This window comes from Xenopus tropicalis, chromosome 2 (assembly GCF_000004195.4).
Source record: "Xenopus tropicalis strain Nigerian chromosome 2, UCB_Xtro_10.0, whole genome shotgun sequence".
In the NCBI taxonomy this organism is placed as follows: domain Eukaryota; kingdom Metazoa; phylum Chordata; class Amphibia; order Anura; family Pipidae; genus Xenopus; species Xenopus tropicalis.
In genome coordinates this window covers 87,614,115-87,626,647 of record NC_030678.2, presented here as the reverse complement: position 1 = coordinate 87,626,647, position 12,533 = coordinate 87,614,115, and the positions used below count along the sequence as shown (strand labels likewise).

General features: G+C 35.6%; 1 protein-coding gene across 7 annotated transcripts in view; it reads right to left on the bottom strand.

Moving 5' to 3' along the window:
- The window catches only part of col16a1 (collagen, type XVI, alpha 1), a 97,333-nt gene that overhangs the window by 31,829 nt on the left and 52,971 nt on the right, over nucleotides 1-12,533 (bottom strand). For 3 of the 7 annotated variants that reach the window (XM_031896915.1, XM_031896916.1, XM_031896918.1), the window contains exons 34-43: nucleotides 12,446-12,487; nucleotides 11,742-11,777; nucleotides 11,537-11,590; nucleotides 8,298-8,366; nucleotides 4,800-4,853; nucleotides 4,358-4,375; nucleotides 4,189-4,254; nucleotides 4,068-4,115; nucleotides 1,697-1,750; nucleotides 33-86 (exon numbers count right to left, since the gene is read on the bottom strand). In XM_031896915.1, coding sequence (XP_031752775.1) covers nucleotides 33-86; nucleotides 1,697-1,750; nucleotides 4,068-4,115; nucleotides 4,189-4,254; nucleotides 4,358-4,375; nucleotides 4,800-4,853; nucleotides 8,298-8,366; nucleotides 11,537-11,590; nucleotides 11,742-11,777; nucleotides 12,446-12,487 — 495 coding nt within the window. The remainder of the gene's footprint in view (nucleotides 1-32; nucleotides 87-1,696; nucleotides 1,751-4,067; nucleotides 4,116-4,188; nucleotides 4,255-4,357; nucleotides 4,376-4,799; nucleotides 4,854-8,297; nucleotides 8,367-11,536; nucleotides 11,591-11,741; nucleotides 11,778-12,445; nucleotides 12,488-12,533) is intronic. The other 4 variants (XM_018091581.2, XM_018091585.2, XM_031896917.1 and 1 more) reach the window with 3 other exon arrangements.

Sequence of the window (12,533 nt, the reverse complement as noted above, 5' to 3'; positions counted from 1 at the left end):
ACAGCGGAAGCACACCAGCACTGTGTACCTACCAGCTCTCCTGGCACTCCAGGCGGTCCTGGCATACCATTGTGTCCGGGCACACCCTACAGTCAAGGAAGAAATCTGGGGCTAAAGCATGTGCCTGTTATGTGTCTCCACAGTGTTATGTGTCTCCACAGTGTATGCCTTGCATCTGCATACCACAAAACCAATATCTGCAGTACTGAAGATGCCTACTGCAGTTGCAGAGGAACACACACTGCAGAGTCAGAGAAACACACACTGCAGGAATAGGGGGCTTGAGATTTACTTGCCTATTTTATCAATCTACTTTGCTAAGATTTCTAGTTGTTTTGTTACTCTTACACAAAATAACATTACCCATGGATTTTAGATGTTTTAGGCAGGGATGTATAATATTTATTTATGCTGTTCTAGTAAAAGAACCCCTTTTCCTAATCACCTTTCTACTACTTAGATTGTAAGCTTTGTGGGGCAGATACCTCCTTCACTTTGTCTCTTTTACACTTAGCAGATAATCTTTGATGTAACAGTACTTTGAATTTCTTGGTATATATTATTGTATTGACCCCTGTTTTTAACAGTCTACTGTACAGTGCTGTGTGCATTAGTGGCGCTATGCAAATGAAAATATACTTACATTCATCAAGATACTTGTCTTGTTATTGTTTCTACGTAAATGAATGTCTGTTTTTGGTATTACTGTATATTATAAATAGTATTTGAGCTTTCCATAAAAGTCCCCCACAGTACTCTTACAGATCTCCATGATTAATGTATGTAACTTTTGTCTTGCGATAATTTCATAGTAATCTTTTTTTAATACCTCCAATGATCATATAATCAAGGAATGGGGACATGGATGAACATTCAATAGGAGATACTGACTAGAGGGACCTCTTGCATGATGTAAGTTGCGAGCCCTGAAGAGTTGGAAGAGCTTTAGCTGTTATTTAAGATGTGATACCCTGCTGTTGCTGGACTTTTAACTTCCTTTTTGGTTTTATAGCTGAATGTTGTACAGCCCTATTATTAAATGATCATATCAATTATATAACACTGTATATAACACTGTAAGTTGGAACTTTTCACATGCACAGTGTGATTGCCACATTACTTTATGATACTGTCTCAATGGAGCATTGAATAGCTTTTTTTTAACTGTAAATTAAGTATTCACTCACACCACCTTCTGTAAGTGTAATTGTTAGTCCATATAATGAATTGATTGATATGTGCACAAATCAAACAAAGGATATTACAATATAACCTATGCAGATTTAGAGTGGTGTTCTGGATCAGACTATAAGGTACCTTATACTCATGCTTCACCAGAATTGTTTTCAACCACAATGTTAAAACTAATTGGGTACCCTTCTATTTTGAATTGCTTCTATATAACTGTAAACTCTTTATTTGCCCCTTTATATGGGACTGATATGTAAAAAAAGCCTGTAGGATTATTTGTTATTGGAATTCAGTGGCAAGATATTGGTTTCTAAAATTCTAAAAAGGCTTTCTTTCTATATTTTTTGTCAACTTTGGTGAAAAAAAAGAACATAATTACCCTTTTTGGAGAAAAACATTTATCATGTAGTCAGTCCAACACACCCAAAATGGGTAACATAGCAGAAGTGTGGGTTTTGATCAGATGATTTAACTCCCCCCTTAAAATAATAATAATACACCTCACCTGTAGACCAGGAAGTCCTGGGGGACCTGGAGGCCCTGGTGGCCCAGGAGGGCCCTGAAAGACGAAGATTGATAATTATTGGTAATGTTAAAGAGTTTAAAATCAATTGCCAATTGTTGAAGAGCAAGGATACACTGAGTATGAATGGTAAATGGTAAATTTAAACCAAAAGGCACAGAAAATGTCTTTGGGTATCTAAATGATTGTTGTCAAAAAGATGGAGATAATAATGAAGCTAGTGCAGTAGGAAAGTTGTTATCATGGCAAGAGAACTTGAGATAAAAATATGAAGAAAAAAAGGCTTATTTAACTAAAAAGGACAAGGGAAGTGACACTATGGGGCTGATTTACTAAGACACGAATTCCGACCGAATTGGAAAAATTCCGATTGGAAAACGAACATTTTGCGACTTTTTCGTATTTTTTGCGATTTTTTCGGCGCCTTTACGACTTTTCGGAAATTATCGCGACTTTTTCATTACCAATACGATTTGCGCGAAAAAACGCGAGTTTTTCGTAGCCATTCCGAAAGTTGCGATTTTTTCGTAGCGTTACAACTTGCGCGAAAAGTTGCGCTTTTTTCGTAGCGTTAAAACTTAAAAGGCGCGATGTTTTGCGCAAGTTTTAACACTACGAAAAATCGCAACTTTTTGCGCAAGTTTTAACGCTAGGAAAAAATCGCAACTTTCGGAATGGCTACGAAAAACTCGCGTTTTTCCGCAAAAATCGTATTGGTAACGAAAAAGTCGCGATAATTTTCCGAAAAAATCGCAAAATACCGATCATTACGAAAAAAACGCAATCGGACGCATTCGGCCCGTTCGTGAGTAAGTAAATGGGCCCCTAAAACTCTCACACTTCTCACAAAAAAGCTCCCCACAGCCCTGTAACCAAAAAGGGTATATATTCAAAATATTGATGAAGAAGAGAAACAGACAACCCTTTTATTGATTACTTATCTTATATATGCTTGATCAGATCATTACATTCATCGTATAATTATTAAACTCAAATAACTAAGTGTATTCTTTCACTGCAAATTCATAAACTGACTATTTCTTGAGTGCGAAAAAAGGTATGCAATTTCATAAGTGCCAGTGCTACTATAGAAAACACTGTGATCACTGCATTAATTATTTAATAAAAAAAATTAAAAAAACGTTTACCTTTTGAGAAAGCCTTGGCAAAATACGCATCAGGGCAGAGCTTGGTGCGGGTGTTATTGCCTATTTCAAAGTCCCAAGTGGGAGTTGGAAATTGCTTTTTCATATAGTGTTAAATAAGTTATTGCTTATCTGTTTTCTCTCTAAGGTCCTGTGAGTTTGTGGTTTTGTCAGGTTAATCAGCTCTCCCAATTGTGTAGGGAAGTTAAAAATAGAGACTGCAGCTCCAGAGTTCCTGCCTTACCTTTCCTTGAGGTATTTCCAGGGTTTAGGTAGCCAAATGTAAGACAGCAGGTACATTAGAATTATCTCCACCATCTATTTTTCCATTTTCTAAATCTTGTTCTATATCAAGGTGGGAATTGCAGGGTGCGGTCATAAAGCAGAGATAATTTTAATTTTCCAATTATTTATGCAGTGATCAAATCATAATAAGCATAAGTCACTTTATATTTATTGCAATGATGTGTTTGATTTAAGAGTGAATTAATTGAGGTGAATTTATGAGGTGTTTTTTTTATTAAATAATTAATGCTGTGTTTTGAAATAGCACCATATCACTTTTATTTAACACAGGGATCCCCAACCTTTCTTACCCATGAGCCACAGTCAAATGTAAAAAGTCTTGGGGAGCAACACAAGCACCATAAAAGTTCATGGAGGAGCCAAATAAGGGCTGTGATTGGCTATTAGGCAGCCTCTATGCACACTATCAGCTTACAGGGGCTTTATTTGGTAGGAAATCTTGTTTTTATTCAACCAAAACTTGCCCCCAAGTCAGGAATTCAAAAATAACTCCCTGGTTTGGGGGCACTGAGAGCAACACCCAAGGTGTTGGGGAGCAACATGTTGCCCCCGAGCCACTGGTTGGGGATCACTGATATAAGACACTTAGCACTCTAGAAATAGTCAGTTTATGAATTTGCTGTGAAATAATACACTTAGGGGCCCATTTACTAAACAATTTTGAGATAATTTTGTATTTTTTCTTTTTGACATTTTAAAACTTAAGAAATTATCGTGGTTACTCCGAAGTTTTACGATATTGTGTTTTAAGCCCAGAAAAAAATTGGATATTAGTAAATGTGCTCCTTAGTTTAATTTAATAATTATATGGTAAATGGAATGATTTGATCAAGCAAATATAAGATTAGTAACCAAGAAAAGGGTTTTTTATTTCTCTTCTTCATCAGGCTTATTAAACTGACCTGAATTCCAAAAGGCCAGACATCTCCATTCCACTTATTAGGAGAGTCCTAAAACATAGAAAAATGCAATAAGAGAAATAGAATGGGGTTATATATACTAGTAAAAAGGAAAGAAACTTACCGGTCTTCCAAAAATTTCTGGATCCATCCATGGCCCTGGTGGGCAGGAACACACTCCAGCATCTCCCTAGAAATGGATGAGAAACACATGACCACCAAAGTCTTAGAAAAGTTTCTTCCAAACTTAGTCCATTTATTGTACAGTTAAATATTTACACAAACATACTTACCTTTTCTCCTCTCTCACCCTAAAAATAAAAGACAAGATATAATTTAAACCTGAAGCAATTACATTTTTTAAGGAAAAGAATATGTTTAGGAAGGAGCTAGTTAATAAATGTCAGGCAATAGAGACAAGCAGATTGGGAATGGTCCAGAAAAATCAAAAGGTGATATGATTCAAGCTGAATGAAGAGGTAAAAAAGAAATGGAAGTGTAGCTAAAGAGGGGTCAAACACCACATAGACTACATAATTTAAGAGGTTATAAAGGGTGTTAATCACATAGAACCACAAATGAATGAAAATGTGCAGTGCAAATACATAAACAATGTTTTTGTGAGATGATGTGCAAGACACAGTGAGCATAAATCATTATATTCCTAAAGAAAATATGTGATGTGAAAAGTACAGTAGTTAAGATGAGCAGTAGAACATATTTTGTGCAGTTTACCGGTACACCATCACGTCCAGGAATTCCTGGTTGGCCTGAAGTGCCATCCCGTCCCTAAAAGGAAGTATACATTATTAATACGTAAATGACAATGAAAACTATGGAAAAATATAGCAGCTTGCATGAAAGAACAAAGTTTGTTCCTTAATATTATCTTAGATTCTTTCAAACGTTTAGTATAGGTATTGGACCCGTTATACAGAATGCTCAGAACCTGGGATTTTCTAGATACCTTAAGTCTAATAAAAAATAGTTTAAACATTAAATAAACCCAATAGGATTGTTTTGCCTCCAAAAAGGATTAAGTATACCTTAGTTGGGATCAAGTATAAGGTACTGAAAAAGGAAATAGTTTTTAAAAATTAGAATTGTTTGCATAATGGAGTCAATGGAAGATGGCCTTCCTGTAATTCAGAACTTTCTAGATAACGGTTCCCATACCTGTACTGGATATTCATCTGGCTGAGCTTGAAAAGGGTATTGTGTGAGTTTTTGCTTAATCTGTACCCCAACTGCAGAGCTACAACTTATCCCACTGCTCAACCATATAAGCTATACCAAGAGTTGGGTCAATTGTTTTCCCAACCCTAGACATTCTATGAACAAAATGAAGCAACACCATGGTTCATTTTGACCATGTAGTACCAGTAATGATCCAAGCATGCAATTTCTGTGTAAAACCATGATGATGTGTATTCATTATGCACACTGAAGGCCTACCAGAACTACCAGCTGTAGACTTTTTCCCAGCCCACTACCCTCACTTATTGCTCTGGTGGCACTTGATTGCTAGGGTTGATTTCTATTTAATAGCCTGCGGAGATAAGATTTGACAGAGGGACCAGTAGATGGTACAATGCATTGTGTTGAAGGCTATAGAAATAAAAACACTGTTCCAATGCATAGTGAAGCTTCCTTCACAATGGAGGAAGGAAGCAACCCCAAAAAGTGCCAGGATAGGTAAATAAATGTGTTTCCAGCCTTGGCCTTGGCTATGACTTCCTGATCTTTACTGATAATCAGAATATTTGAGTGGATCACATAGTTACCCTTATACAGTAGAGTTTGCTTTTTCAGGTAGTTCAAATTGTTTATAGCATTAACTGGAGCTGGAACCCTCATCAATCAGCAATTTTTACATTTTAATATAGAGAAGTATACTTTATAACCCACAAAGTGTTAAAAAGGGGATATATTGTTGTTCTTTGTAACACTGCTTTAGGTCAGACTGAGGTTCAAACCATTTGACTGATAGGACAGCTGGGTCCAAGAATTTATCCATGTGATTATATTGAGACTTTATAATTCTAATATATATATATTAGCATGTATCATTATTTGTTACATAATAATAATAATAGTGTGGTGAAACTAACAAAGCAATATCACTACTTAGTCCAATAAAAAAGTTTGTTTTTATGTTTTTGCTTTGTACCATTATTGAAAGAAAACAGAACTACAAAAACAATCCTACTAACAGAATATAAATGTAGCCACAAAGGCAATTGCTAAAATAACTATCATTATTTTGCGCTGATGCCAAATTGTACATTTCTCCAGAGAACGTAGAGTCTCCAGGAAAGCAATTGTTATATGATTCGATCCTTAGTAATGCATTTAAAAAATACATTCATGGACATACTTATAATCCAACACTAAACCTGCATGCCCAGTTATCGTTAATAAAAAGACCTCAATAATGAACTATACTATTTAACATCAGGATCTGCAGTTATCTGGGCTCCTGAATGTCTCATCCTTTTTAAGAACATGTACAGTGTAGTGGTGATTACGTTGTAAACAAAAGATCATCAAAGAGAACATTACTTAAGAGCAGGGAAATGCATGAAAACCATTATTCCCCATCAAATTTGCTACATTTCTCTACTGTAAGTAACCAATCAATTTATTCTGTACTAGCATTACTAGAAACTTGTTGTTAGTTATAATCCCAGAATATACAATGATACAATGCCTTGTTCAAAATTTAATTTTATTGTGACCCATGATTAGAATCCACAAAACAATATGATATGCTTTAAGGAATTTTAATTAATTGTAATTTTTAATAGTTATTATACCTTTTGATCTAGTAACATTTAAATAACAGCTTATTTTTTTGGATAATGTATACATTACAGTAGATATAGATAGACTGTACAAATAGATAATGTTTAGCATCCTCTTTTTGAGGAAATATGTTTTCTTACATTTTTCCATATATTATGTTTACAGCCTATTTTGTAGTAAAAGAATTGACTGATTGATTGGTTGGCTGACTGTTGATTGGCTGAAAAGGGGCATTAACACTCAGACCTTAAATACATATTTAAGTTCTGCACTAATTAAAACTTGTAATACATGCTATTTATTTCTGTATTTTCTTAAAATAATCCGACAACAGCCAGATAGTAAGAGGGCACTATGGTTCTATGTGTCTGTAGCTTCTTGTGCTGTTTTGAGTCCTGTGCTTAGATCCCTCACTGCTTATCATCATAACTCCTAATTTGCCCTTTGATCTCTCTTTCATTACCTCCTGTGCTACTGATAATGCAGACTTCAAGGCTGCCACACATGTAAGAATATCTGTCGTTAGGTTGACTGTTCCGTATATTACATAATTTATTAGTATAAAGACTACTATCTTGCAAATAGACCTCTCATAGAAAAGATCTGTCATCAGGAAGTGATGCACTCAGACACCAGTAAGATTTTTATTTGGAACATCATGACATTTTCAAACCTGTCCAAATACAGATACGGTCATTATCCATGCCAAAATAATATTTGGCCAGATTGCTTGTTTCAAACACACAGATCATTGTTTGGATTATAGTATAAATAATTATGTACAGATAACAATATCTGCACTTGTATGACCAGCTTTTGGATAATGTCCCAATTTCAGGTGTTTGAGCTTACGCATGTTTTTTGTATTTGTAGCTGTAACTGAATCAGAAATGTGTTTCTGACAATGAAGTTTAAAAATTGTAGAGGCATTGGGTAAAACTTAAAATGCTCCAACAATCAGAGAGGGCGGTAAATAATAGAGCAACAGAAAAGCAACATTTCACATACACCTATAATATGGTATAGTATTAGTGTATGAACATAAGGAACAGTTAACTAAGATGATAGCTAAGGTCTGATCAGGTAGACCAAAAGAAAAACAAAGGACTCAGTTGATGCAGTGGTGAACACAGCACAGAACATTGTACAGAAAGAAATTGTGCTTAAACAGTTAAAATTGAAGTCCCACACAGTAGGAGTGGGAGTAAAGTCAATGAACAGGAATATTCTAAAATCAATGTAAAGAAATATAGAGATGGATCAAGATGTGGTTCTTACAGCACTTCTCAGTACAACATGTTTCAATGTTCTTTTCAGTTGAATGTGCTGTGCTACTGATCCATGTAAATTAAGATATATTGTGGCAAATGGTAAACCATTAGAGCCGTATGAGGTAAAGAGTATAAATTATTAATAACCTAAACTCACCGGTGGTCCCATGACACCTGTTCCAGAATTTCCAGGTGCTCCTGAGGCCCCCTTTTGTCCAGTGCTTCCCTAAAGAAGAAACAGGTAGAATCATTGTCTTGCAGCTGCTTTTGTCACATATATAAACTGGACCTTTATGCTACATTTGTCTGTCCATTGCCATTCTACATAATGTCATTCTACATAATGAATATTTCAGTTTCATGACAATAGTCATTAATCATGACAATGAAGGGCACATTTAACCTTGCCCCAAAACTGTACAACTAATTCTGCTAAGTAGTCTTAGTACATTAATTGTATATTGGTGTCATTTAATTTACATTGTATTACTGGATGTCACCAGTGTACAAAATGCAAAAGCCCTACTAAACCATACCATGCAACATGATGTTCAAACACGTGCACATATTGAAACATTAAGCCACAGCTGTATGCATTATATTTGAAGGTTGCAATAGATACAAAACAGTAATTAAAAGTAAACAAAATCTGCTTTTAACATTGTTCAAAGAATATTGTTTTGTCTATGACAAACATTTAAGGGAATAAATATCAGCTGTTTTTATTGTATTTCTTTCACTGTCTTTGATTTGTGTTGTTCTTGTTTGTTTAGGTTTAAGGCAACCAAGCATGATGATTCATGATCAAATATTTAGTTTGTGCCATCTCAAGCTGGTGAGTCCAGTAGGGCTGCCTCCCTAAAATAGTATGTAAAATAAAACAGTAGGCATGTACAGGTATGGGATCCCTTATCCGGAAACCAGTTATCCAGAAAGCTCCGAATTACAGAAAGGCCATCTCCCATAGACTCCATTTTAATCAAATGATTCAGAATTTTAAAACTGATTTTCTTTTTCTATGTCATAATAAACCTTATAACTGATCCCAACTAAGATATAAATAATCCTTATTGGGGGCAGAACAGTCCTACTGAGTTTAATTATTGTTTAATTGATTTTTTAGTAGACTTAAGGTGTGGAGATCCAAATTACGGAAAGACCCCTTATCCAGAATACCCTTGGTCCTGAGCATTCTGTATAATGGGTCCTATACCTGTACTATACTCTACTTTAAAATGGCATATAAACTAAGTTAATCATAATAAGAATAAAAAAAGGAAATAAAAAGCAAAGCTCGCCATAGCCTTTCTCAAATGCAATGGTTAATCCCCTTTCTCCCCACTTCATGGATTTTAAATGAAAGATAATTAAGTATACTCTTCCTTTTAGGTAGCATACAACTTACAACTGCCAGTGCATTGATACCCCTTGATACTGGCTCTTCTGCTGGCAAATATAGGGTTAAATGAATGTTGCTACACTATACCTACAAGCATATATCAACAGATTATCGTGGGTTAAGCATGCTAAAAAATTGTAGGGGATGAATTCTTAAGCAACACAGTTCAGTAAATTGGTGCTCTCTAAGGGCAGCACACTTAGGGGCCTATTTATTATGCTGTGTAAAATGCAATTTGGAAAAAAATGGCATGTAAAATAAATGACGGATTTTGCTGTCTGAACTCCAGATTTGACACCGTTATTTTATGTAAGTTCCAGTGGATGTGTGGCGAATTTTGTCTATGTTTTTTACACAGCATAATAAATAGGCCCTTCAAGATTTATAACACATAAGGGGGCAGATTTATCAAAATGTGAGACTAGAGATCACCACAGAAAAACTCACCCACTTTCTATTCATTCCTTTGGGATCCTTAGAAGCATATTTATCAGTGGGCGATAACAGTTCACCATATAATAAATATGCTTCTAAAAATCCCGTATGAATGATTAGAAAGTGGAGGATTTTTTTTGTGGTGAGTTCTAATTTTACATTTCGATAAATCTGTCCCATGTTATTTCGACTCTCAAAACTAATGAGGGGGGAAATACCCAGTCTATGGAGGTGACAAGTAGGCATCACCCAGAAATTCCCAATTAAGCATGCCTGAGGGGTTCCTTGCATTAATGCAAGCCTCCTTTGTGGGTACCAGCTAAATAGTCCGTGCTGCAACTTGGGCACAATTTACCATTGTGAACGCTTATTAGTGTGCTCATTGGCAAACTGTTCCCAAGTTGTGTTTTGCAGCTCAAGGCAGTTTTAAATTTGAGAGCTCCATTGTGTCAGTGAACAGTACACGTCATTCAGCAAAGGTGATGCTACCAGCCCTTTTGAACAAGGTGTAAGTATAGACACGTGTTGTGGTTTGTACAGATGTAAGTTCCTGAATGTAAATGGCATTTTAATGACAGCAATTTTGCTGCATTTGTATTCATAATTTGGCTCTGTACTTTCTTTTCAGCAACACCTAAACAGTATTATGCCCATTTGTTTTGTTTGTTTGAGTGATTAATGTAGCACTGGAAGGAAAAAATCCTCTTTAACTCTAAATTCATTTGAACTGCTTGCATTGTAGAGAGCAATAGGATAGTTTTATATTCCCTTTAATATAGAACAGGCCTACACCCTAGTATTTAAGGCACACTAAGTGAATTGACCGGTTTCCTCCACAGGTGTTTTCCACTCTTATGCAAACACCCCCGTAGCTCCACTGACACACCTGACTTCAGCCTGTGTGGAGCTACATGGAGTGTAATCAACATGATAATGTGAATGTGTACATTTTTGCTCCGATATCTGCTCTGTGTTGCTTCACACAGTTTGATGCCGGGTTTGTCAATGGAGATACCGGGGTGTGCAAATAAAAGTGGATTCACTTTCCTTTGCCAACATAAAAACGCCTGCAGTGAAAAGTGGTCAATCTGCTTAGTCTGACCTTGCCCTAAGACACAAGCAGAAAGTAGTATTTTTATTAAATGTCCAGTGACTTTGACTGTCATTTCTTGGCTCAGCTGTCACTAAAGTGACTAACTTGTATTTGTTTTATTAAGAATAAAGATATAGTTGCATTCTACCAGAGGACACAGATCTGGCCTCACTTCTATGCAAGATAAGAATGGTGTTTTGCCCAGGGAATGTCCGTACACAGCCCAGTGCCACAAAGTAGTTTGTTATAGCATTAATTCAACAGTGCTTGTGTTTTTAGAAATAAAGTAAACTTTGCATCTGTTACTAAAGCACCTTTCTAAGTACTCCTCAGCTATACTTGATACCTGCCATAAAAATACTGAATACACCACTTAGAAGGCTGGTGTGCAAGGCCAGTTATGTAGCACTTTAGTAAATTAGTCCTAGCTCTCCTGATTCTGAAATATATTTACTCTTATTGAATTTACCTTTTCCCCTTTGGATCCAACAAAGCCAGGCGACCCTTGAGGTCCTGGTGGCCCCTATAAAATAAGATAGTGAGGTTATAATAATAGCTTATTGTCTATGACCTATTCACAGTGTGGGAATACCATGCATTAATTAGGTAAAAGAGGTACAGGACATGCAAGACATTTGGTCTTTCAAATGATTATGTGTATTAGATGCACTCACTGTTTTCCCAGGCAAACCACGCTCTCCAGATTCTCCCTGGTATAAAAAAATATAAAGATTAAAAAAAAGAGAAGTGGGAAAAATTTGGGGAGGTGATTTATCAAAGGTCAAGTTTGATTTTTTTTCTTGATTTGAGTTTTTTGGTGCTTCGAAAACTCAAATTCAACTTATTTTTCAAAAACTCAAACGTTTGGTATTTATTAAGTGCAAAAAAACCCAAAAACTCAAATGTTTAATTAAAAGCTTAAGTGCAAAAAACCAAAAAACTTGAATGTAAAACTAAAAGCTTGCTAGTTTTTATAGAAGTCAGTGGGGGCTGTCCTAGGCAAAGTCAAGTATTCAAGTAGTCAAGTGTTCAATTCGAGTTTACAAGTTTTATTCAAGTTTGTTTTTAGATTAAACTCGAAAATTTGAGTATTCGAGGTTTTTATTTGCAAAAGTTTGCCTTTTTAATAAATAGCGAGCATTAGATATGTTAGTTTAATTGATTTAGAAAAACAAATTTGAATTCACAAATTCAAAAATTGATTATTAATCCCCTTTAACAATGCTGTTTTGTTTTATCTGGAAAGTGGTGGTGGAGTCTAGCTCTAGCTATGCAATCATGTGATTGTTTGCCATGGTTTATTCAACTAGTTCCAATTTGTCCATTTCTAGTACATGAGTCCTAGTGAATATTTAATATCTGTTTTTGCAGTACTTGCCTGTGGACCTCTTTTCCCTTCTCCTGGTGGTCCTGGCTCCCCCTGACAAAATCAATAGAATAACAACACGCACGATAAACAAGAGGTG